This window comes from Meriones unguiculatus, chromosome 11 (assembly GCF_030254825.1).
Source record: "Meriones unguiculatus strain TT.TT164.6M chromosome 11, Bangor_MerUng_6.1, whole genome shotgun sequence".
In the NCBI taxonomy this organism is placed as follows: Eukaryota; Metazoa; Chordata; class Mammalia; order Rodentia; family Muridae; genus Meriones; species Meriones unguiculatus.
This window is the reverse complement of record NC_083359.1, coordinates 11507592-11531841: the sequence shown is the minus strand read 5'-3', so window position 1 is coordinate 11531841 and position 24250 is coordinate 11507592. Positions and strand designations below refer to the sequence as shown.

Sequence of the window (24250 nt, the reverse complement as noted above, 5' to 3'; positions counted from 1 at the left end):
TGACATCAGGCCCAAGCTACCTGTGAACTCATGATTCTCCTACCCATGCCTCCCACATGTGGTGTGGGATTTGTGTGTGTGTGTGTGTGTGTGTGTGTGTGTGTGTGTGTGTGTGTAATATTTATTTATTTATTTATTTATTACTGGTGCTGAATATTTTGACAGGTCTTGGTGACTTAGCTTTGAACTTTCTGTCGTTTTGCTCCAGGTACCTAAGTGCACTGATCACAGGCCTATGCCACCACATCAAATGCATCTTTTGCTCTTATATAGTAGGTGGTTGTCACACAGGGTATAGAAGGTTATTGTGGAAGTGTCAAATGGGTAAAGATGTCAGCTCCCCTTGCCTCAGCTTTAGGAATGAAGGGGCCCTTGCCTGGGTGGAGAGGGCTTCCTAAGGGAAGATCCACTGGCAAAAAACTTCAGCTACATAATAGAACCTAAGTGTCTTGCTGCCTCACCAGCAACTCCAAACAAATTGGGCTGGCACAACAGATGTGAGAAGGAACTTCTGGGTGTTGGCAGTGGTGACAAAAGTCCTTGTTCTATTCTTTCCATTCTTGCAAGATCAATTTTAGCAATGCCCCCTGAAAGCTCTGGGTCATTTCTGTACCTCCCTGTAAAGCCTTTGGACCTTTGCACATAAAAATGTGTCCATGGGTAAAGGTGCTTGCCACCAGTTCTCACAGCCCAAGTTTAATTTCCAGGATCCACATGGTGGAAGGCGACAACTGCTCCCGTAAGTTGTTCTCTAACCTGCACACTTATGCCATGGTATGACATGCAAGCATATAAATAAATAATAAAACACAACTAAACATTTTAAAATAAAAATACTGATTTGTAATATCTCATTGCACATTGTGTGTGCTTGTGTGGATAAATGACCATCACCAAGTAAAAGTGGTGTTTTCTGTGGTCTTGGCCAGGTGTTTTTTGAAAAACCCATCCTGGAGGTTGGAGAGATGACTTAACCTTTTAAGAGTACTGACTGTGTCTGGGTGATGGCGGCACACACCTTTAATCCTGGCACTCAGGAGGCAGATGCAGGTGTATCCCTGAATTTGAGGCCAGCCTGGTCTGCAAAGTGAGTTACAGGACATCTGGAGATGCACAGAGAAACCATGTCTCAAAAAAAAAAGAAAGAAAAGAGAAAAAAAATAGCTTATGATCAGTGAATATCCCTGAGAGAGAGGCTTGCTCTTTTCTGAAGGGAAACAGAAAAGGAGTGGATCTGAGGGAGAGGGAAGGTGAGGGTGGAGTGAGGTTATTAGAGTAGTGAAGGGAGAGGAAACTGCAGTCAGGAAGTATTAAAAACAAAAAATTTAAAACAACAACAACAAAATACTGTGTGCTCTTCCATAGGACCCAGGTTTATTCTTAGCATCCACATGGCAGCTCCCAAGTGTCTGTAACTCCAGTTCCAGACCACCGCACAGACATATACAGGCAAAACACTGATGCACATAAAAAAAAAATAATCATTTTCATCCCTGAGGCAGTGGGTAGGGCCAGGCTTCACTCTGACAACCCCTTTCAGACCTTCAGATTTGGGAAGCAATGTCCTGTGCCAGGGAAAGTCTTGGTTTTTGTAGGATGGTGTCCCTTCCTGTTTGAGTGAAGAGTGACTTCCACTATGTGGCCTCTGAGCCACCTCTGGTTCCATAGTAGCAGCTGCTTATAAGAAATGACCTCTTCCCATACTAACCAGCCTCACTTGCAGCTCATTCCATTTTCTTCCTCTTTCCTGTCTTACTTTCCTAAACTCTCCAGAGTCAGTTACAGACAGGATGGGCCAGGTGGAGTGCACATGCCTGTAATCACAGTAGAGGCAAGAGATCAAGAGTTCACAACCTGGTTTTCCTAGAAGAACCTGCTGGGATGTGATGGAAGGGCCTCAAGTAGTAAGACTGCTCTAATAGAGTCATCCTAACCCAGGAGGGTCACCTTTGCCCTGGCAGTGTCTACCAGGACCAGCCACAGAGGACAAAGAATAGGGCTAGGCTCTCAGAATATGTTCTGTCCTCTCTTTGATGAGAAGCCCTTGTCCTGAGTCTCCCACCTCCAGTTTGCTACCGTCCTTCTTACGTGACCATCAGCTTACAACAGTTCTGCTGTCCTAGCTCTGGCAATATGGGAACCGAAGCTGGACAGCTGGGTGGAGACTGAGCCTGTAACTATAGTACAGAAGAAGCACTGGCTGTCAGATGTGAAATCTCTCTCTCTCTGCTTTTTCCCCTTTTCTTCCTTCTTACCTTCCTTCCTACTTACTTTTCTTCCTTCCTTTGGTCCTTCTTTATTTATTTGAAACAGGAAAAGGTGAAGCAGGTAAAGCCTGGTGTTCTAACAAGTTAAAGGGGAAAATTAATGTGGAGTGAGGGACATGGCCTAGTGGATAATGCACTTGCCTGCAGGTGTGAGGACTTGAGTTTAGATCCCCAGAATTCATATAAACCTGGGAGTGGTAGCTGGTTGTGCTGGCACACGCCTTTAATCCCAGCACTTGGGGTGGTGGGTCTTTGTGAGTTTGAGGCCAGCCTGGTCTACAAAGTTAGTGAAGGACAGCCAGGGCTATTACACAGAGAAACCCTGTCTCAAAACAACAGGAAGGGAGTGGACTGGCCAAGGCAATAGCTGTCATGCACTCTTGGGATGAGATGCAGTGAATCCCCAGCAGCTTGAGAGCTAGCTGCCCTTGTTCATTCTGTGGTGAACAATAGAGAGACACTTGTTTCAGACAAGGTGGAAGGTAAGGACTGACATCCAAGCATACTGGGGCAAACCCACACCTGGGGGAGGTTTCTTTTGTTTTTTGTTTGGTTTTAGTTCCAGAGCCTTTCACAGCTAGGAAGAAAGTCAAGTCAGTGATATAGCCACTTCAGGAAATAATCTGTTGCATTTCAAAGAGCTAAACATACAGTTCCCATTTGAGCCAGCAATTCCAAGTCTAGCTACCCAGCAGAGAGCAGTGAAAGTATGTGGCCATTCAAACACATGTGTATTCATTCATAGCAGTGCTTTCACAACAGTATCAAGTAGAAACAACACAGGTGTCCTTCGGTGCTGGAGTGAGGAAACAAGATGGGGCTATCTGCATGGTAGATTGCTAGTCAGCCTGGACAAAAAGTGAAAGTTGAGCCTTCCGAGTGTGGTGAAGGAAGGAGGAGCTTCCAGACACAAAGGACGGCCAGGCCATGTGGTTCTGTTTATATAAAATATCAGGTGAGTAAATCTTCAGAGGGAAATGACTGATGATGGCCTGAGGGTTGTAGGGGTCAGTCTTGTACAATTCTGTAAATCCTGAATAGCCTTCAAACTACTCTGTAAACATGTAAGTTGTATAATATAAACTATGTCGCAGTAAAGCTGCTATAAAGAGATGGGCTCTAGAGCCATAGTTATCCCTTCCTTCTGTAATATTTCCTGATTTTGTGCATGATAGAGACCAGTAATGCCCTCCTCCTGTTTAATAATGGAACAGTGGGGACATCAAAGACATTAATTAAATGAATGTTAATTTCGTTCTGTCCTAGCCTAATTTATCTCTTTCTGGTTTTGGTTTTTTGGTTTTGTTTGTTTTTGTTATTGTTTTTTGGAGTCAGGGTTTCTCTGTGTAGCCTTGGCTGTCTTTGTAGAGTATGTTGGCCTCGAACTCACAGTGATCCATGTGGCTTGGGTTTTGTTGTTGTTGTTGCTTTTGTTTTGTTTTTGAGATATCATCTCTATCTTGCCCTGGCTAGCCAGGTTGGTCTCAGACTCTAGACAGTCCTCTTGCCTCCACCTCCCAAGTTCTGGGATTATATATATGCATCACCATTCATGCCTGGCTGTCTTTGCCTTCTGTTGACCCTTTCTAAAGGAAATAGAGCTGAGGCCAAGGAGGTAGAGAGGTTGATGTGTGAGACCATGGCTATACTTAGCTGTCAGGCAGGGTCTTTGGCTCTTGGTCAAGTTTCTAGTGCTGACTGCTGCCGTGCAAGAGGAAGCAGTCAGGCTATAGGGACCTGAGCAGTTTTGGTGACACTGAATCGTTGAGCAGCTAATCCTTTGAGAAGAAAACATCAGGATTTTTGCTGATATGTTTTATCATCCCCATTTATAACTCATCTTCCTGTAGGATATATTGTCATAGTTCATAATGTGTTTACATAGGTCTGAAATCCATCATGGCCATTGCTGTCAGTATTTTGACCCCAAGGATTGGGATGGAGTTCCAGGAGTAGAGAAGAGGCATCCTTTGCAGTTCCTTTCATTTGATCACTACTGGCTGTCAGCACAGCTTATATCATTCAGTTGTCATAGTCCCCATAGCACTGATTTTTCTCTTCTGTCTCAGAGATGAGATGTGTCCAGGATGAAGAAAACTTGCTTCTTTTATATAGGAGAGGACAGTTTACCCAAAGCAGGTTCAGGAGGCATGCTAGAGAGGGCCTGTAATTGAGACTTATGGGGACTAAAAAGGGACTGGCGCTGGAAAGAGGAGACAGGGAAAATTAGGACCCTATTCTGGACCTGCTTACCCATCCAGAAAGTGACGGGGACTTGGAGCTGGGCAATGTGGGGCATCAGACAGAAGTCCTCTCATCCAGCCCTTTACTGCAGTGGGAATCTCTCAAAGCCTTCCTATTCTGATTTTGCTTTTCTCTTCTTAATTCCAGTGTCTTAAATTGCACATGTACGCATCCTTGTGTGCATGTATTCCCTATCCCTCCAAGAAGTCTCTACAGGGCTCCTTAGGGCCCAGGCAGGTGTAGGTGAGCCTTTGTGTTTGTCTTCCAGCCTAAGAGCTAGCTCTTAAGGACGTGGCTCTCTCTACCTTACCTACTACAAAACAAACAAAAAGAACCTTGCTATGTTGAATCTGCTATCTCAGAAGCTTTTCCTCTGAGACTAGGATCTTGGCTGCCTATTCTCCCCAGCAGTCTTCACTGAGCTGTTCTCTCACTGCCCTGTTCCCCTCCTCCAGTGTAAGCCAGGACACTGTTCTCCAAGTAGGAAGTGAAGTCCAGCTGGGTGTCCTCTAAGAAAGTTCAGCTGGCCTGCCCCTTATGGGTGGGTGGGTAGGAAGTGGTGCCGTGAAGGCTGAGGACTGAAGGAGAGGGCTGGATACTGCTGGTGGCTGTGGGGACCTGACACTGCCTTTTTGAGTGACTTGTTTTGTACTTGCAGCCCACCACCCTCCCCCAGGGTACCATCAACATGAACCAATGCACAGATGTGGTGGACGGGGAGGCCCGCACAGGGCAGAAGTTCTCCCTCTGCATCCTGACACCTGACAAGGAACATTTTATCAGGGCAGAGACCAAGGAGATCATCAGTGGGTAAGTTGGCCAGAACCACAGGAGGCTTGTCTGCCTGTCCACACCTTTCTGGAGACTCCCGAGCTTCTGGTTTTACACACACCCCACCCCCCGACACACACACCCCTGTCTTCACCCTGTGCCTCATTGTACTCAGCTACATAGTACAGCCTGTGCCTTCCCCTCAAATAGAATAAGCCCTCTCTTCCATCAGTTGGCCTATGTGGTGGCCCCTTTGAGAAACTTCCTGTGTAGCACTGAAAGCTCCAGGTGGTCCACATGCATGTATTTTCCTCAGTGGTGAGCCCTGTTCATCCTATAAGGCTGAAAGAGGGCAGGTATGCCAAAGCTTTGGAAGAAATCAGTCTGGGGCTGAGGAGCAGGCTGCAGCACAGGGTGGAGGGAAGTGAGGACACAAAGCCCTCTGGTTTGAGCACGTACAACACCACTGGGAACACAGCCTTCCTTTAGTGTCAGCCGCATCTCAAGGGTGGCTCTTAAGGCCCCAATACTGGCCAAGAGATAGCCTCTGCTGGGTGTTGGAGAATTCTCCTTTCCAAGCTCCTGGGGACAGTCTGGAGGAGTGCTATGTGTCTTCTAGCGTTTAACCCAGAATGCAACATTTAAGGGTTTCCAAGGGCTTCTAATGAACTCATGCTCTACACCAAGGAATCTGGGGGCCGGGAGCAGAGGAGAGCAGTCGGGTGTGAGTGACCTTCTGTACTCCTCTGACAGCAGCTGCTACTACCCGGCCTGATCCAGCACACGTGTCCCAAATGGATCTTCCTAGTGAACCTCATCCTTCTAGACTTGGCTCTAGAGTGGACCTGAATGACAGTTGGGGCTGAAAAGGGAGGCAGAGGCCCCAGGACAAGCAGGAAGTATCTGGAACTGGGTCAGTGATGCCATGTGGCTTGGAGAGATGATATTTAGCACCCGACTGACTGATCCCTTTGACAGCTACCCTGGGGTCTTAGCACCATGCTGTGCCACTCTCCTTGGTTACTTCTCTGTCATTTCTTCTGTCAGCATACTGTGGGGCCCTGCTATTAATGATCATTAACTGACCAGGGTACCAGAGGCATGTGGCTTCAAAATCCTGTGTTCATGGTTTATGTGGCAGGTCATGGCTGTAGCTGGTCTTTGCTACTTTGTAGGTTCTTACTTTTCCCATCCTTTATTCTCCCCACCCCCCGTTTCACTCCCTATCACTAGATAGAGAAAGAAGGATGGTGGTAAGGAGATAGAGGTCCTTGAATCTAATTTCTTTTTTCCTTGTTTCATCTTTGAGCATGGCTATTAACAAACTGCAACCAACCCCCCCTGAATGACCAACAACCACTGAGCAACCCTGTCCCTCGGGGCCCTAGCGTTTATATACCCACTGAACAGTTCCAGAATTCCATACGTCACACAGTCATACAAATGATGTGCAGCTGGCAAGACCACACCTCTGCTAGAGCACAAGGCAAATCATAGTCAGTTGCTGTAGATAGTCCAAAGCAGTCCCATATCCCCACAGCTGGTATTAAAACAAAAACATGTTTTTTTTTGGGGGGGGTGTCTTTTTGGTTCTTCAAAACAGGGTTTCTCTGTGTAACTCTGGCTGTTCTGGACTCACTTTGTAGACCAGGCTGGCCTGGAACTCATAGAGATCCTCCTGCCTCTGCTTCCCTGAGTGCTGTGATTAAAGGTGTGAGCCACCACCAGCTATTTCTGTGGTTTTTCTTTTTAAGATTTATTTATTTATTATGTATACACTGTTCTGTCTGCATGTACAGCTGCACACCAGAAGAGGGCACCAAATCTCATTATAGATGGTTGTGAGCCACCATGTGGTTACTGGGAGTTGAACTCAGACCTTTGGAAGAGATGCCAGTGCTCTTAACCTCTTAGCCGTCTCTCCAGCCCCCTTCTTCTGTGTTTTTTTTAAAGAAACCAAAACTCCAGAATTGTCCCTATACATGGCCATAGTTATAGCAGGCCACCAGAAGCTTCCAACCTCATTGCTGAAACCCCTCTTCTGACCCAAGCAGCAGCTTCTTTAGCCCTCCCTGCATGCTGGGGTCTTCAGTACCCAGAGAAGTCAGGCACAGATGTTGCAAGAACAGGTGCTTTTTCCTCCACTCTATCTCCTCTGCTCTCAGTGTCTTCTCCAGTGCTGTCATGGCTCTTCTTCTGTGTACTCCAGGCCCCTTTAGCCAAATGCCCTGGATACATCAAACACCAGTTTCTAAGAAGTTACTTTCACCAAGCTGGCTGTGGAGAGCAGGGACGTCTACCCCCTTTCCAGCCTTCCTTCCTGCCATTCCACTTGGGTTGGCTAAAGGAAGTGGGTGGTTCATTCTGCAGTTCCCGCATGCCATGAGTGGCTTCCAGGCTGCTGGGACCATATTTGACACAAGAACGGTCAGAGGATTGGTTGGGGCTCATTTTTGCTCCCTGGCTGAGCCAGAGGCTAGGATTCTCTTCTCCCTGCCTGATCAACTCTGCCCATTCTCTCATTCTCACTGACCTTGCTCTGCCTTCTGGAGTTGGAGAAACTTAGTACCCACCAGCGTCATGTCTACTGCCTGACCCTGGCCTCTTCACCGGGTTGTTGCACTTCTTAACACAGCTGAATATATTGGATACATCCTCCTGGGCTTCCGTGCCAGAGTTAATGTAGTTGATTGTGAGAGCACGTGCCTGCAGTTCCAGTGTTTGGGACACTGAGGCAAGAGGAGGGTCAGGGGCCCCAGGACAGCCTAACAGCCTAGGCTACATAGCAAGATTCTGGTTTGTTGTTTTAGTAGGGAGAGGAAAGAAGAGAAAGGAATGCAGACCCATTGCCTCAGCCTTGACAACGCTGACCCTAGCCATGACAAGTTTAGTAGTGCTGAGAGTCCCTGGTTTTTCTTCCTCAAGCTCTTCCCAAGTCCTTAGGCTAGCTGAGCAGCCTAGCTCCTCTTGATGACTCTACCCTGTCAAGGCTCCTTGGTGTTGACAGTGGATAAAGCATAAGGGGCTTTGAGCATTCGGGAAGTTCTACAGCCCCTGCCGTGTGCCCCACATATCGGGGACCCTTGGTGGGAAGATAATCTTGACTTCGGATTCTAGCAGAGTTGTATGAGTCACTCCCTTCAGGTATAGGTCCTCAAGTATCTGACAGAAATATCAGCTGGCACGGAGTGGTTCCCAGACTCAGGCTCAGCGCCCTGGGAAACCTGACCGTAGGGTAGTTTTCCAGATGTAACTCCTTCTTTTCTTTGAGGCCATAGAGAAGTAACCTATAAGACCCCTGTGGCTCTGAGGGGGTGGGCTTTGTTTGTGCTCTTAGCAACTTGTGGATCCCTGGGCATGGGTTGAGCTGGGCCAAGCAGCCCTTTGTGCAGCAGCTGTGGTTCCCTGCACAAAACGTGGTTTCTCTAGCCCCCAGCTCCCAAGACTGCTCCCAAAAGCAATGCAATGCTTCTCTTCCCTGCCTGCAGCAAACCCAAATTGTAGAAGCACCTCAAGGTGCTTCTCTTGTGCCGGGGGTACTGATAGGTACAGGGATGTGGCCTGTACCCAGTATGGACCCTGCTGTTTTGTGAAGTTTAGAGCCCTTTCTCTCTTGTGGTTCCTAAAGTTATTGCTTGCCAAGAAAGAAGGCTGCTTGCTGTGTTCCCCTTGGCCATAACTGAGGCCAGGTTTCAAAATCAAGCCTTTTTTTATGTACAGTCCCTCTGTCCTTCTGAAATTCTAGACGAGCTCTCATCTAGCCACTGGTCTTAGAAATAAGATGAGCCCTGAGGGACTAGGAGAACCCTAAGATGAGGTTAGACAGTGGCAGTGCGAGATCTGGGGTCCTAACCTTTTGCCTACAGCTCTTTCTCTCTCCATACTTTTTGTTGTTAGCCCAGAATGGCTTCCTAGATTGTAGGCTATGATAGAGGATCCTTGGCAAATATGTGGCTTTTTTCCAACCTGGTGTGCCTGGCATTTTTTCCTGTGTAAGTGGTGATCTAATTCATTAGCCTCTCACCTCCGAGGTGACCCACCATGGGAACTTTGTTGATATAACTCTTGATTTTCTTCTTTAGCCAGTACTTGCTCCAGTAGCCCTAACTGGCTGCCAGTCATTGTCTAGCTGTACACTCGCCCAAGCCGTGTATGGGTGAATAGTTTAAAGCTGAGGCCAGGTCAGTACCAGGACAATGATGTCCCTCCATTCTATGGTGCCCTTGGTGAGCCCTGCCTCTGTCAGAATAGAGAAGTCATCTTGCTCTGAGCCCATGATGGCAGTAGAAGGGTCATTGTCTGGGCTAGTTCTGATACAGCCCGTACTTTTCCTGGCTTGTTATTGTGGTACAGTCTCACCCAGCTACTGTACTCTGATCTGGAGTAACACCTACCCTGCTCAGTGTCTGACCAGTGGGTAAGTATCTCCAGAAAGGGTACTTAAGAGCCTGAGGTGTATACCACCCCAGTGAGGCTATGGTCATAGGTCCTGAAAGCCAAGTTTTTACCTGGTTCTGTTTCTCCTCCTGTCTTCCCAGGTGGCTAGAGATGCTCGTGGTGTATCCCCGAACCAACAAGCAGAACCAGAAGAAGAAGCGCAAAGTAGAGCCACCTACCCCCCAGGTAGGCTGGGTGTCATGTCCCCTAGTGGAGCTGAGCCTGGGAAGAAGTAAGGGCAAGAGGGTAGGGAAAGGTCTGGCCAGGACTGAGGTGGTCATACCTTGCATGCCTCCACCTCCCTCCTGCCTATACTTAACGAGCCACAGGCCATATATTGACCTCTCTGAGTCACTGAGCAGAATTGCCTGCTAGAATGCTCTGGGCTATCTTCAGGAGGGTTCAGGCCACCAGGCAAATGCTAAGAGATAGCAGCTTAGCATGTGTCCCTTCCCCTGGCCATCCATCCTTCAGCCTCTGGGAAAAGAAGAATGGTGCACTCTTTTCCCACAGCCAAAGGAGAGAAGTGGTCCTGCAGACAGTAGGCTGAGCAACAGAGAAGGTGAGGCCTGGTGGGTCTCTGCCCTGACTCTCGCATGACCAGAGCTAGGTGGCTTGGGCAGCCCCATCAGGCCCAGTCCTTCCCTCCCTCCCTTCTTCTTTCCCTTCCTCCTCCTAGCCAGTATTCTGGGCTCATGGCATAAAGGGCTCTGTCCCCATTCTTGCTGTGTTCACCACACCCTTAGGCTCTGGAAGGCTGAAGTCACCATTCTGAATTTCAGTAGGGGCCTCTTGCTCAGGTAACCGGTTGTAGGTACTTAATGTTCATCTCTTCCCCTTTGTACCAAATGCTGCCTTCACCAGGGTTTTGACCTAGGTTGGATAAGTCAAGCCAGTCCTGGGAATGAACAGAATAGGTCTTCCTGGCATCACAAAGCTGGAGTCCTGTGGAAGCAAACAGAGGCAGCCCAAGACAGAACTCTGTATTCCTGGGCTAGGCAGTCCTTGCTGGCAACTCTGGTTTCTTGGGCTGCACAAGTGAGACAGGTAGAAGCTGCTGAACTGGGTCCGCACATTCCTAGGAGTACTGTGGACAGTTTCTTCTATTAGTACTATTCACTCAGCCTAGGCCTGCCTCCACTGACCAGCATCCGTCCTACATCCCATCTTTACCCAAGGAGCCCCAGAAGGCACCCAAGCCAGCCTTCCTGAAGAATAGTGCGCTCCTAACTGGAAGTCAGTAAAACACGCAGCCAAAGAAATGAAAACATACAGTCAGTTTCCTGGAAGCTGAAAGTAGAGCCTTCTGCTGGAGAGCAGCAGTTAATGCTCAAATCCCCCAAGCTGCCTGGTTTGAGAGGAAAAAGTTCTGGCTGAACAACAGTTATGCCTTGTTAGGTTAGGGTTACGCCTGGTTTCCATGGTAATGCCTTGGAAACACTGCAGCAAAGAGCTTCTGCCTCCAAATAAGGTAACTCCCTATGTACCGTAGAGTGCCTGGGTCAGGCTAGAAATTTGGATGTGTCCCCTTCCCCACAACTTTGTCCCTTCCAAGTGATGTTGCCCTGTGGCCACACTTCAGCTCTCTAGCCAGTTGAAAGAGCCCTATGATCCCAGAACAGGGAAGTCACCCCTTCCCTGAGGGCATGCCTCAGAACCAGGGTACAAAGTTCCCAGCCTTCTCTACCTGTGTTATGGTAATGCCTCTCCTCTTCTTCACAGTTGACCTCTGGTGGGTCTCAGGAAAGAGATAAGGACTGCATTTGGATTAAAGCCAGTGGGTACACTCATATGTTAACAGCATACTGCCAGAGGCATCTATGTGGTCCTTATGGTTCTATAGGTTAGCCTGAAGCTGAGTTTCCTTTGTCTCTCTCCCAAAGCTCTACACAAAGTGTATAGAGTCTCAGGTTGAACCACTAAGGACCAAACCTTGGTCTCTGACAGGTCAAGCTGAACTCTTCAGTTTGACCCTGAAAAAAATTCAGATACTAGAGGTGATGTTTGTCAGACATATGCCCCTGAAGACAAGGCCTAGAGTAGAGGGAAACAGGAATCCTCCGAGGCATGGCAAGTGCAAGAGTTCCTTAGCTCTCCACAGTCTTGCCCATATGGAACTTGGAGAATGGCCCTTTTCTGTGCCAGCCCCATAGGCTCTAAGCTCTTGGCAAAAACCTGAGTGATGCCCTTACTCCAAATCTGGATATGTTGAGTGTTTCTTGTGCTTTTCCAGGATTGTTGGTTTCTGTAGGACCTCTGCTTCAAGGCAGGACTCTTCCTCCTCACTGTGGCCCCTTCTCCATTTTTATGCCAGAGAAGTAGAAAATGGCACCCCTTAATCCTTTTTCCTCGACTCTAGAAGCCCTTCTGAGTACCTGTGATAGCAGCCAGGGTTCATCATAGTTAGCAGCATGAACATGACAGCTGGCTGTTGAGGGACAGGGTGCCATGAGCCTGTGTGCCTGCACCCTTTGCTGACCCAGGTTAGCACTGTGTAATGTGAGCCTCTACACTCCTGTTTGGTCACATCCACCTAACTACATTTTTCATTCACCTGCTCAGAAGAGAAAAGATCTTGCTCAAGGATGGGGTCCTTTACCTGTCTTCCAGAAGACAGAGTACTGTCAAAAAGGAGAAGGAACAAGTTCCTTTTAGGTCAGGCCCAACTGTCTGGCTTGAGACCAGATGGAAGTAGGAGGTAGATATTTACATATCACCCCCCATGCCCCTCTTTGTGGCAAGATAGTAATCACCTGAAACTATCCCCTTGGCAGCCCCCTCAGCAGAATGATTGGGCACAGAACATGAGTGGGAGTGGGTACTACAGGACAGATGGCATTACCGTCCTGTCCTTATCTGAGCTCAACATCTAAAGAGTCCAACTCTGTTTACTTAGTAACTGGACTTCTGTGTCTGCTGGGTTTATCCTGCCTGACAAACCCTTTCTGCTCAGGGTGGTTCCGCTCCTGTGCCCTGGAAAAACTGGGAAATGACTTGGGCTACCAATAGAGAGCAACTTGTAGGTGAGAACAAGGTGTGCATGCGACAAGTGGGTGTTCAGGTTTGAGTAGGGTGTGTGTCTCACAGCAGCCCTGACGCTATTCATAAAACGTCACAGAGTGAGGTGCTTAAACAATAGACATTGTAATTTTTTTATCCTCAGAATTCTGGATACTGGAAAGCTCAAGGTTAAGGTGCCAGCAGATGAGCTGGCTTCCTCATCGTCATGATGGAAGGGACAAAGTAGAGATCCTGGGCCTCTTTTATAGGATACTAACTCCATTCATGAGGACTTCACTGTCATGGCCTAACCATATCCTAAGGGCCCCACCTCCACAAATGATCACTGCAAGGATGAGATTTCAAATAATGACCAACAACTGTTCAGGACTTCCATAGCATTTGTCTTAGTTCAGTAGCTCTTTAATATCAGTGTTGGTATTCCATGTGAGCTTAAGAGTGGGCACAGTGGAATTCATTTTCTCCATCTACCCCAATGATCTTGATTGCGGTGGGCCTGGCTGAGGGGAGTGCTCTCCTCTTTTGCCCTATCCTAGCTCCTTATTTATGTCTCAAGTGCCTACAAGTTTAGGATTGACCGACTCTAAATCAACTCCCATGGGCCCACCTTTAATAACTGGGTTGCTATTCTAGGCACAACCTAGCAGTATACAGAGAGAACTTGTACATACTTGGTGACATGGCTCTGGGGCTCTGGTAGAAACCCAGAACGTTCCCTCTGCAAGACGGCTTGGACAAGGCACTGTGGGGCCATAAAAAACAATCAGAAAAGAATGGCTTCCCATCTCCCAACACTCTTTTGCTGGCCTTATATTCCTTATAGTTTAGCAGCCAAGAGCTGTGAGCTAGTTTGGGCTATATGCTTATTTTCTTCTACCCTCACTGCTATCTCTCCAGGAACCTGGACCTGCTAAGATGGCTGTCACCAGCAGTAGTGGTGGCAGCGGTGGTAGTAGCAGCAGCAGCATTCCCAGTGCCGAAAAAGTCCCCACCACCAAATCCACGCTCTGGCAGGAAGAAATGAGAGCCAAAGACCAGCCTGATGGGAACAACCTGAGTCCAGCTCAGAGTCCCAGCCAAAGCCAGCCTCCTGCTGCTTGCACCCCTCGGGAAACAGGGCTGGAAAGCAAAGAAGGTGAGCAGCAGCTAATGAGCCTGCAGGCCTCCTTGTTGTGATGGTCCATCTTGTACTGCTGGAGTGAGCCTCCAACCAGGGAACAGGAGCTGACAATGGGGATATGATGCAGGACCCTCAGAGTCCTTTCACGGGCCCTGGACTTTTCTTTCCTTTGTTGCATCATCAGTTCTGGGCAGCAGCACTAGCCTGGCATGACGGGGTTCCTGGCCTGTGTGCTTCAGCTTGGCTTCTCTACCTCATTTGTGAAGGAGAGAGGTACAGCACCTGCTCCATTGGCCTCAGGAGAACTACAGACTGTGAGGCCTCTGTGAGGCCTCTGTCCTGGTCCACAGGTTTCTATCTCATTAGCTCTTAGAACCTGTTCTGTTGGTTGCCTCCTGTTTTTAGAGAGGTAGCATTTAGGGCAGCACTGCCCCTCTCCTCATTGTTACCACCTTGCTCAGCCCCTGCCTAGGAAAAAGGGTCATAGAGAACCCCATTGACATCACTGTGCTCTCTTACTTAGCATGTTTTGCTGCCCCAGCCAGGCTAAGGTTTCCTTCTTTGCCTCCCTCAGTCTGAGTTCTTCAGCATGTAAACCTACCCATATTTAAAATCCATGTGCTCCATGCATACCAACAAAAGCCCTCCTTCCTGCCTCAAGAATGTACTAAAAGCCTGAAAGTTATCTTTTTGGTTGGTGTCCTGTGATTTAGTAAGAAACCATTGGTTGGGCTGGAGCACTGTCTGTTCTTCTGGAGGACCCAGATCCAATTCCCAGCATCCACATGGCTGTTTATAACTGTCTGTAACCCCTGTTCCATGGACCTGACATCTTCACACAGACATATATTCAGGCTAAACACCAATAAACATAAAAGTAAATTAATTATTTAAAAAGTGGCAGGAGGCTGGAGAAATGGCTCAGCAGTTAAGAGTACTGTCTGCTCTTCCAGAAGTCCTGAGTTCAATTCCTAGTAGCCACATGGTGGCTCACAACCATCTATGGTATGTTCTGATACCCCTCTTGTGGCATGCAGGTCTACGTGCAGATAGAACACTCATATACATCAAATAAACAAACATCTATCTTTAAAAAAAGAAATCATTGGTTAAGATGGAGTCCTGCTTCCCCACATGAATTGTATGCAGAGGGTCTGACTGCCTCTGACTGCAAGTGAACTGACTAGAAGGAAGAGTAGGGAGTAAAGGCAATGCAGATAGATGGTCCATTTCTTCTCACAGTTCTGTCTTTCCACCCATACCCCATTCATAGTTGTAGAGTGTGAAGGTGGAGAGGGTTGAGGCAGCTCTTGGTTGCTCGTGTGTGGGCTTTCAGAAAGTTCTCATGACAGAACTGGCAGCAGTCTGAACAAGCTTCCTCTTGTCTTCCAGATGAAAGCACCATGAATGGGGACCGTGTGGATGGTGGTCGGAAAGTACGAGTAGAGAGCGGCTACTTCTCCCTGGAGAAGGCTAAGCAGGACCTGAGGGCTGAGGAGCAGCTGCCCCCACCACTCTCCCCACCCAGCCCCAGCACCCCACACAGCAGGTATGGTTGTCCTGGATTGTCTTCACAGGAACTTGGCCACCCGCTTCACTCTCCAGGTCTTCCAGCCCCAAGCCGCATGGTCTCCAGCGTCTGCCCCAACAGCCTGGGTGAGGCCGGCAGGCCACCCAACCACACGGACTCCAGCAGTGCTGGGGGGTGGGGAACACAGCTACTGGGGAGCACCTTTGCCTTTAAAGCCAGCAGGCAGTATGCCGCCCTGGCCGACGTCCCTAAGGCCATCCGGATCAGCCATCGAGAAGCCTTTCAGGTGGAGAGAAAGCGGTTGGAGCGTAGGACCCGGGCCCGGAGCCCTGGCAGGGAAGAGGTGGCCCGTCTGTTTGGCAACGAGCGGAGGTAAGGAGGACACTAGAGGGCTAAACTTAAGTATGTACTCATATATAAAACATACAGCGTACTTCAGAAACACTTTTTCTCTGGGCCCCAGACTGTGGCACCAGTTCTCAGCTCCTGGCAGCCAGATACAGGCCTATCCTGGCTGCTTTAGGTTGGTGCTTGCCAGATTAGGCCCTATGGGCTGAGTCTTATTCTCGGCCTGCTTCATCCTCAGAGCTGTGGGTAGGGGCCAGGCCCTCATGCTGGCAGTTTTGCGATTGGCAGAGGGCACTGAAGAGGTTCCAAGGCACAAGAAAGTGAAGGCGTAATACAAGTCCTTCCCACCAAGATGCAAGAGGCAGCCTGAAAAGCTTCTGGGTATCCCAGGTACCATTTTTGTCCCCTGGGTTTTGCTGAAGTGGCTTTCTGCCAGCAGCAGAGATGTAGTACTTACTGCTGACAAGATAAGGCTCCTGCCTGCTTTTCTCTTGCTATGCTGTTCCAAGCTTGAGGACTAGGGAACATTCTACCTGTGTGCTGCTCCCCACCCTTGCTACACACACAAGATTCTCTTGACACATTTCTGAGCTGTTTTGTGTCCATGCCAGGTTTCTTGCCTAACACCAGACAGATTTCTAATGATCCATAGCCGCCCACAGGAGAGTTTAAAAGTACATCTGTCTGTGTTGCTATTGGTTGGGGAAGGAGAGCTTTTATTACTCATGGTTTACAAATAAGTTCTCTGTTCAGAAATCAACTCCAGAACTTTGTTTAGTATCTACCCAACACTGGGTGCAGGCTGAAGTTCAATCAGGTGTTAAGGACAGGATGAGCTTGGGAAGGACTTTTTCTTGTCCCTTTTTCTCAACTCACAATTAGTTGACACTCAACCCAGCTTGTTCAAATGGCCTATGGAACCTCCAATAGACAGTGGACCCTGAGTTATATGTGCTCCCTGGAATTCCATATAATAGACGTCTTCCCAGTCTAGTGGTGGCTCAATAAGGCACCTTTTACTCTTACCCCTGATTCATGGATGTGAAAACTTGAGGTTCAAAAATTGAGTGACCCCCACTCTTCATGATGAATAATAGCTGGTGGGTAGGCCTTTAGCAGGAAGTCTCTAATAACATGCTAGGAACCAAGACCAAAGCTCCTGTTGTACTTTCTAAGCATTTGGGCTAACAGAAGTAAAAGGCCTTGTTAGCAATTAAGGAGGCTTGAAGGGTGGGGAGGGGAGGGTTTGTACTGGTTACTGAGCGCCTAGTTCTAGTGGTTCCAAAATGGGGTCAGCTATGCCTTAAGTTAGTGCTAGGCCAAAGTTAACATTTTGCACACCTGCTTGGCTAGGCCACTTGTCAGAGAAGTTAATTTTGAATGCATTCTTGTCTACCTGCCTGAGACAGATGCAGTCTCTGGGCTTTGTTCTTGCATGTTCTTTGCCACTGTGGGGATGGGTTTCAGCTGGTGTTGGTGCCCATACTACTTCTGCACATTAATTATAACTGTCCCTTTCTGATGATCTTGCTGGTTGGTGTTGCTCTTTGAAGACTTCTTTCTGAGGCCCTAGTAGTCCATCTGGTGCTGGACTGGATCCTGGCCTGATAGGGTAGGGTGACAAGATGTCAGCTACTTCGCATTGCATAGTAGCCAAGACAGACCTGCCACACATCCAGGCAGTTGCAACCACAGGATTGGTTCTGGGAAACTTTGGTAAGCCAGTAAGCAGCCCCACTTGAGACCAGCAGCTCTGAGCTTGGAATTTACTCTTCAGACTCTGAGCCTTTGAAGGAGTTCTTAAAATCAGTTCTTAGACCTGTATCTGCTAAGTGGGGAATCTGTGGTCCTTATAGCACTGTTAATGACTAATAGAAAATGGTCCCACTCCATGAAACCCTGACCCCTCCACTTCCCAGTGTGAGAGCTACACCTGTCAGTTCCACCTGAGAAAGGAACCTTCTGCCACACTTCTGTCATGCTTCAAAAACATCAACCTTGCAACAGAGGACCAGCTATACAGAGGTTGCCAAAGCCCCAGTGTCAGCATTTCTTGGTGGCAACCCTGTCCAGCAGCTATATGTATAGCAAGTGCCTCCTCTTTCTCATGCTGACTAATCTGCTTGGAGCCCTACAAACCCACACCATGCATTCCGGCCTGGCCTGGCACTCTCCTGGATCCTTGAAGTCCTCTAGCCAGGTACAGTGCCCTCAGCCTGAGAAGAAGCCGTAGCCCGGGGCTGTGAGTGTCCAGGTCTTCCTGCAGCAGTCGGGCTATGCAGGCACCTTAGCTGCACTCAAAAAGTTCTCCACTACGTGGCAGCCATTAGCTGCTTAGCTTACTGCTCTCACAGTCAGCCTTTTCACCTCAGCTTTGGTGGGCACAGCAGTCTAACTTGGCACCAGTCTTCTAACAATGATGAGTGTGGAGGCAGAGAACCCAGCTGCCTTCCTGAATACCTGGCTGCCCTTGGCCTCTGACCTCCCTTGAGGTGAGGGCCTCTCAAGGTAGATTTGTAGTGACCCTAGAAAAGAGAGGTCCCTGGATCATAGGCCATAGTCTTCTTGCTTATTAGATGTTTTAGTCTTCTGAAGGGACCATTATCACTTCCCCTTGGCTCCTCAGTACTTATCCAGAATGCATGCCACGGTTACCCTCATTGTGAGGGAGTACAGTGTCCCTAGGGGAGAGATCTCAGGTTTGGCGAGAAGGGGTTATCCTCCCAGCAGGCATTAAATCAGATCTCAGACCCCAGGTAGGCAGCTCAAGCCTTCTGCCTAATCCCACAAAGTGACTCCTCAGGCTGTGGTTGATCATGGGTTTTCTGTCTTCAGCCATTACCTTGGGTTTTGCTGCTTTAATTCTTTAGATAACTTTGATTTATCATGATTTGAATTATAAAAGCAGTCTTTTTCTGTTCATTCATTTCCCAGCCTTGTTTTCTTTCAGGTCTTGCCCTCTCCACCCTCTGCTGTGTTCGCGCCTCCTCCACCCGCTTCGCTTCCATCTCAGCCCCGTCGTCTCAGCCGCAGACCGCCTGACGAGGCCGCTGGCCTTTCACATGAAATCAACTGCTTTGTTTGATTTTTGTTTTGATTCCCTTTAATGTTAGCAGAGACTGTTAATTCATGGGCCTTTTTCCTTGCTAAAATTTGAACATCCTGTGTGGGGTGCATTGTAGCTCTAGAGGGTGCAGTGTGTGCAGAGGTGGTGGTCGTCCTTTATTGTGTCTGACTCAGGGAGGTTCCCAAGGTGTATGAGTCCAGTACCGGGCAGGGCCAGTGCAGGCCCAGTGTGGAAAGGTTCTGTTGCTCCTCCAGCTCACGTGAAGGGCGGGCAAGTGGAGCTCAGGTAGATTGAATCCTAATGCCCAAGTCCTGTCAGGACTGTCTGAAGGGTGCCTCACATGCTAAACAGCTAGCACTGGAGCCTAGTGAGGTAGGCCAGGTGTACAAGTTGACTGCAGGATCCCCTACTGGACTTGAGACCCAGTCCACCTTGGGAACAGGGAGACTCTGGTTTAGCAGCTTCATGTCCTTTTTTGTAGGAGATCCCAGGTAATTGAGAAATTTGAGGCCTTGGATATTGAAAAGGCAGAGCACATGGAAACCAACATGCTGATTATGACTACTCCATCAAGTGACACTCGTCAGGGCCGCAGTGAGAAGCGGGCCATCCCTAGAAAGCGGGTGAGCTCCAGTGTGGGCCTAAGTGGGGCCTTTGGCAGCATGGCTTGGGTCTGGGGACACACTGCCCTATATGCTCTGAGTCCCGTCCATAGCAGGGACATGTTTCTTCTGGGCCTCCACTCTTCATTCTCCAATTAGCCTCTTGAACACCAGCCTGCCTTCCGCATCTCCTCCTTACAGCATCAGCCTTCTCTGCCATAGGATGCTTCAATGAGTTTTAGATCCCAGTTGCAACCAGCACAATTTCTTCAGCCACCCAGGAACAAAGCTGAATATGAACCTTTTTTCCTTTTTTTTTTTTTTTTTTTTTTTTTTTTTTTGTTGTTGTTTTGTTTTGTTTTGTTTTGTTTTGTTTTTGGAGTGGCATGCTGTGCCCTCCTTCTCTGCTTGGCCCACAAGTTCCGTCAGACTTCCGCAGTCCTCTTTCTTCTCCCAGACTCCTCCAGCCTCTTGCTCACCTGCCTCTTCTGTGGCGTACTGTACCCAAGCCCTTCTTTCCAGTTTCTATGTTGCTCACGAGGTGTCTGCTATCTTCCTTCTGTAACCTGAGAAGCTGCAAAATTGGGTGGGGCCAGGACAGTGATGACCAGGCATCAAAAAGAAAAGGCTGCTCCACTGAAAGCATGCCAGGACATGGGTCATCTCAGAACCTGCTGTGGGACCTAGACAGAGCACTGCCCCACTCAAGGAGGGATGAACCACCCAACTTATTGCCCCCATGCCTATCCAAGCTACTCTGAGCTGTACTGATGGGTGGCTGCTCTCTGCCACAGGACTTTGCCAGCGAAGCCCCCACAGCTCCTCTCTCAGATGCTTGTCCCCTGTCTCCACACCGAAGAGCCAAGTCATTGGACAGGAGGTCCACAGAATCCTCCATGACGGTGAGCCCAGGCCATGTGCCAAGTTCTCTGGAGATCTGTGCCACTACCACTGCTGCTTCTGGCCTCTCTGGGGCACTGTCCATTTATGTCTATATGTCTACACCGGCCCTCCCTCTGTACCACCCTCATGCCTGTGAGTGCCCCACCCACTGATCTGCAATTCATTGGAAACTGATCATTCTTCCTCCTCCTGGGCCCAGCAGGACTGGGGGCTTTGTGGCACCCTGAGTAGCACATGGAGGTTTCTGTGCACAGGAGGCTGCCGGGCCACTACAGGTGTAAAGCCCAACTTCACCTCTGCTGTCCTGCTTTCGTGTTTATTTTTGTGACACTTTCGAACAGGAGCCATGTCGTATTGATAGTTTGTCTTGTTTGAGGGTGTGTACAAGAATGAAGCTGCAGACAAAGTTCAACCTGGTTCCTCAACAGTCTACAGCCTCCCAGGAGACATGGCACACTCACCAGTTCTCATCCCCCAGAGAGCAGTTTCTTTGTCAACTCAGCTGGTAGCCACTATTACTGGCAGCCACCAGAGGCCCAGAGAAAAGACCCAAAGGGACCAACCTCCACCATTCCCTGAGGCAGACACAAGAGCAGTGATTACCTCAGCAGAAAGTGTAAGAATTTTCATAAAACGGCAGCTCAGCAGGAGAGCCAGAAAGGCAGTGAGCAGGCCTCCATCTCAAGTCTCATGGAGCAGCAACAATTGTGTACATCAAAAAGGGATTACCCTTTGTACAGGTTTCTGGGCTGGGGCATCCTAAAATTTGTCTCCATTTGTGTTGGTACGTCAAACAATTCTTGCAGAAGGAAGTCTTATGAAGCATGGGTTACCGCAAGGCTCCATAGAGGGGGCAGCCTCGTCTTACCGCGGTCAGCTGGGGCAAGGCAGGAGTCTACTGCGGGCTCCCTAGTGGAGTAGGAACTCCCAGATGCCTTTCCTGGTATTACTTCTCTGGATCACTCCCTGTCCTTGGAGTAGTAAGATACATCAAAACCAGTTTCTGATCAGGACAGCTGTGGAAGACCTGGGAGTGCTGGGGGCCACAGCAGGGGTTGCTGGGCTCTTCGAAACCTGACCTTACAGGTGTACTCGTAGCAGATGAGAACTTTGTCCCCAGCAGAATGCAGGCTGCTCCTCATAGAGCCAGCACCCCATTAAGGTCCTTGATCTGGTAGTCCTTGATCTACCTTCCTGAATAGGGAACAAGACTGAACTTCCTCCTGGTGTAAGAGTAATCTGAAAGTTGGACAAGGTTGCTGCTACTGCCTTCTCCACCCCAGACATGTTCTGCCTCTCAGGCCTCTGGCCTCCAGTCCTTCTGCAGCCTCAGCAGGAGCCTTTGGATTTCCTTTTCAGCTGTTACTGCAGGTGTTCTGTGTCCATACAGGGCATGGGACTCTCCATCTGGGCCCATGTTGTGCCCCAAGGCAGGATGAGTACAAAACCTGAATAAGCGGAATACAGACCTCAGAGCAGCCAGGCAGCCTGTGCTTCTGTGCCCAGATTAAAAATAAGGCTGTCTTGTCTATCCTTGTCCCTCAACTTCTTCCTCAGGACATATGCCCCTGGGCAGCAATGCTGGGGCAAGAGAATGGGCAAGCTTATCTGGTAGGTGGTAAAATCTGTTACTGGTGCTGCTTCATCTAGATGAAAACAATCCTGTTGGACACATTTTGTCCACGACTGGGGAACCCACGATGGTTTCCCTTGAGCTGTTCTTTTTTCTTTCTTAGCCTGACCTGCTGAATTTCAAGAAAGGCTGGCTAACCAAGCAGTATGAGGATGGCCAGGTGAGTGTGTGTAAGTGCAGACATCTAGAGGAGTGGGAAACAGATGCAGGTTTTAGTTTGTCTTGTCCTCGATGGGGTCTGTGAGCCCTGATATATGCTTTTGGCCTACAGATAATCCTACAGTTCTAGTTCCTGGCTATGATTGCCCTAAAAGTTCTCTTAAGGGTCTAGGCTTCCCCATAGGCAGAACAGCTAGCCATGGTTGTGGAGCTGGCTTATGTTTCCATACAAGGCAGCCGTTATAGGCAGTCATTTACGGCTGTAAAGTTCTTGTATTGGACCAGCTCAGCTTTAGGGGCACCATTAAGTTCTGAGAATTGTAAATATTATCAGGTCCAAACAGGAGGAGAGGCATTTGCAAGCCTCACCTTGACCTGGAAGATGTTAGGCGCTTGCCCTAGAAGCCCATAAAAACCAGCTTTACTATCCTAGCTCCTTTTTGCCCTGGGAGACTGTGCCAGAGCATCCCGTTTCTCCTCCTGCTACCATATATTAAATGCCCTTGGCCTTACTTGAAGACTCAAGTTCCCTACCTCAGAGTGAAGACTGGGACTTTGGCAGGTTAGTTTGTACCTGCTGGCTCATTGGGCCCACACATCTGGTACATGATCCGAGTGGTTGTTCCTCTCATTACCCTTTTCACAGCCACCTTTCTGTGTGATGAACCCAGCAGAAGTGTCTGCAATCTCTGAAGTTAGAATAGAGGCCTGCAAAGCACCAGTCACCAACCACACACTGGGGCACAGAGCTGGCCGAGGCCCACTGCTCTCCACTGCCTCATTGCTGGAGCGCATCCTAACAGGACCTCCCTGAGGCCATGAGTGCATGGCTGCCTGCCAGAACAGTCATCTGTTTGTTGCCTGCTTTACCTGTGCTCTCCAGGGTGCCTAGATTCAGCTGTAGTCAGGGAGGGACACCAGGTATGTTTGCAGGGTAGTTGGATGTTTATCTTTCTCTCCCTTAGTGGAAGAAACACTGGTTTGTCCTGGCTGATCAGAGCCTGAGATACTACAGGGATTCCGTGGCTGAAGAGGTGAGAAAATACAAAGCATGAGTGGCATCTAAGAGTCCAGGGCTGTTTGAAAAGGTCCTGCCTTGGGTGTCACGGCCTCAGTCTAATGGGACAGTGCATGCAGTTGGATCAGCTTTAATGGCAGAACTGTTTCCCACCTCAGATATTATGGTCATCCACTGAGGCCTTGAATTAGATGTCTTGGTGCAGTGGGTTTTGGTAACTTTGTTTTCTATGTTCTTTCAAGAACAATGAACAATGAAGTGGGGCTGGAGAGATGGCTCAGCTGTTAAGAGCGTTTGGTTTCCAGCACCTATATAGTAGCTCACTACCATCTGTAACTCCAGTTCCAAGAGATTTGATGTCCTCTTCTGACCTTCACAGGCTTCAGGCACACATGTGACATGTGCATACACACATACAAATAAAATAAATGTAAGAAACAAAAGAACAGTGAGCTTAGTACTCTGGGTGAACTCAGTTCTAGTTTTGTTTTGTCTCTGGTAAGATTGTGTGTTGAATTGAGTCATTGGACAGATTAACTTATATCTTGCTCTGCCTTGTTGTGGTAGAGGAACTTATATTTTAAAAATATTTTTTGTGTGTTAGGGCATAGGGCGGAGAACACTTATACCATGGAACCCTAGTGGATGTCAGAGGACAATTTGTGGGTATCAGTCCTCTCCTACCATGTTGGTCTTGGGGACTGACTTGGCAGCAGGCACCTTTATCTGATGAGTCATTTTCCTACCACCCCTAGAAGACCAAAAAGGGACTCTTTGCTTCACCTACCAAAATTCTTTTGAACAACCTGACAGGTCTGTGTCCTGATTTTTCCTGCTGACTCCATCTGGGGTCCTCAGAATCACCCACCCGTCTTCGAGAATTTCACATTTGCCATCCATGCTTGTATAAGTTTTTAAAAAGGAAAGAATCTCTTGGGCTGGTTTGTGTATTTAAATTCTTGTGATCAGCCTTCAAGGCATAAAGAGGAAGGCTGCCTATGCGATAGGCGGGTACAGATTTTGTGAGTTGTTAGCTTTGACCAAAGGTAGACCTCATACTCTAAATTGTATATTTGTGTGTGTGTGTGTGTGTGTGTGTGTGTGTGTGTGTGTGTACAAATGAGTGTGC

The 24250-nt window shown here is 48.6% G+C and overlaps 1 protein-coding gene across 6 annotated transcripts in view; it reads left to right on the top strand.

Annotated features, from left to right (window-relative positions):
- The window catches only part of Mprip (myosin phosphatase Rho interacting protein), a 120278-nt gene that overhangs the window by 63075 nt on the left and 32953 nt on the right, over positions 1 to 24250 (top strand). For 3 of the 6 annotated variants that reach the window (XM_021639511.2, XM_021639515.2, XM_021639516.2), the window contains exons 4-11: positions 5170 to 5321; positions 9821 to 9905; positions 13638 to 13875; positions 15253 to 15409; positions 19288 to 19429; positions 20203 to 20310; positions 22048 to 22104; positions 23069 to 23137. In XM_021639511.2, the coding sequence (XP_021495186.1) occupies positions 5170 to 5321; positions 9821 to 9905; positions 13638 to 13875; positions 15253 to 15409; positions 19288 to 19429; positions 20203 to 20310; positions 22048 to 22104; positions 23069 to 23137 (1008 nt within the window). Of the gene's footprint in view, positions 1 to 5169; positions 5322 to 9820; positions 9906 to 13637; positions 13876 to 15252; positions 15764 to 19287; positions 19430 to 20202; positions 20311 to 22047; positions 22105 to 23068; positions 23138 to 24250 lie in introns of all 6 variants that reach the window. The other 3 variants (XM_021639508.2, XM_021639509.2, XM_021639510.2) reach the window with 2 other exon arrangements.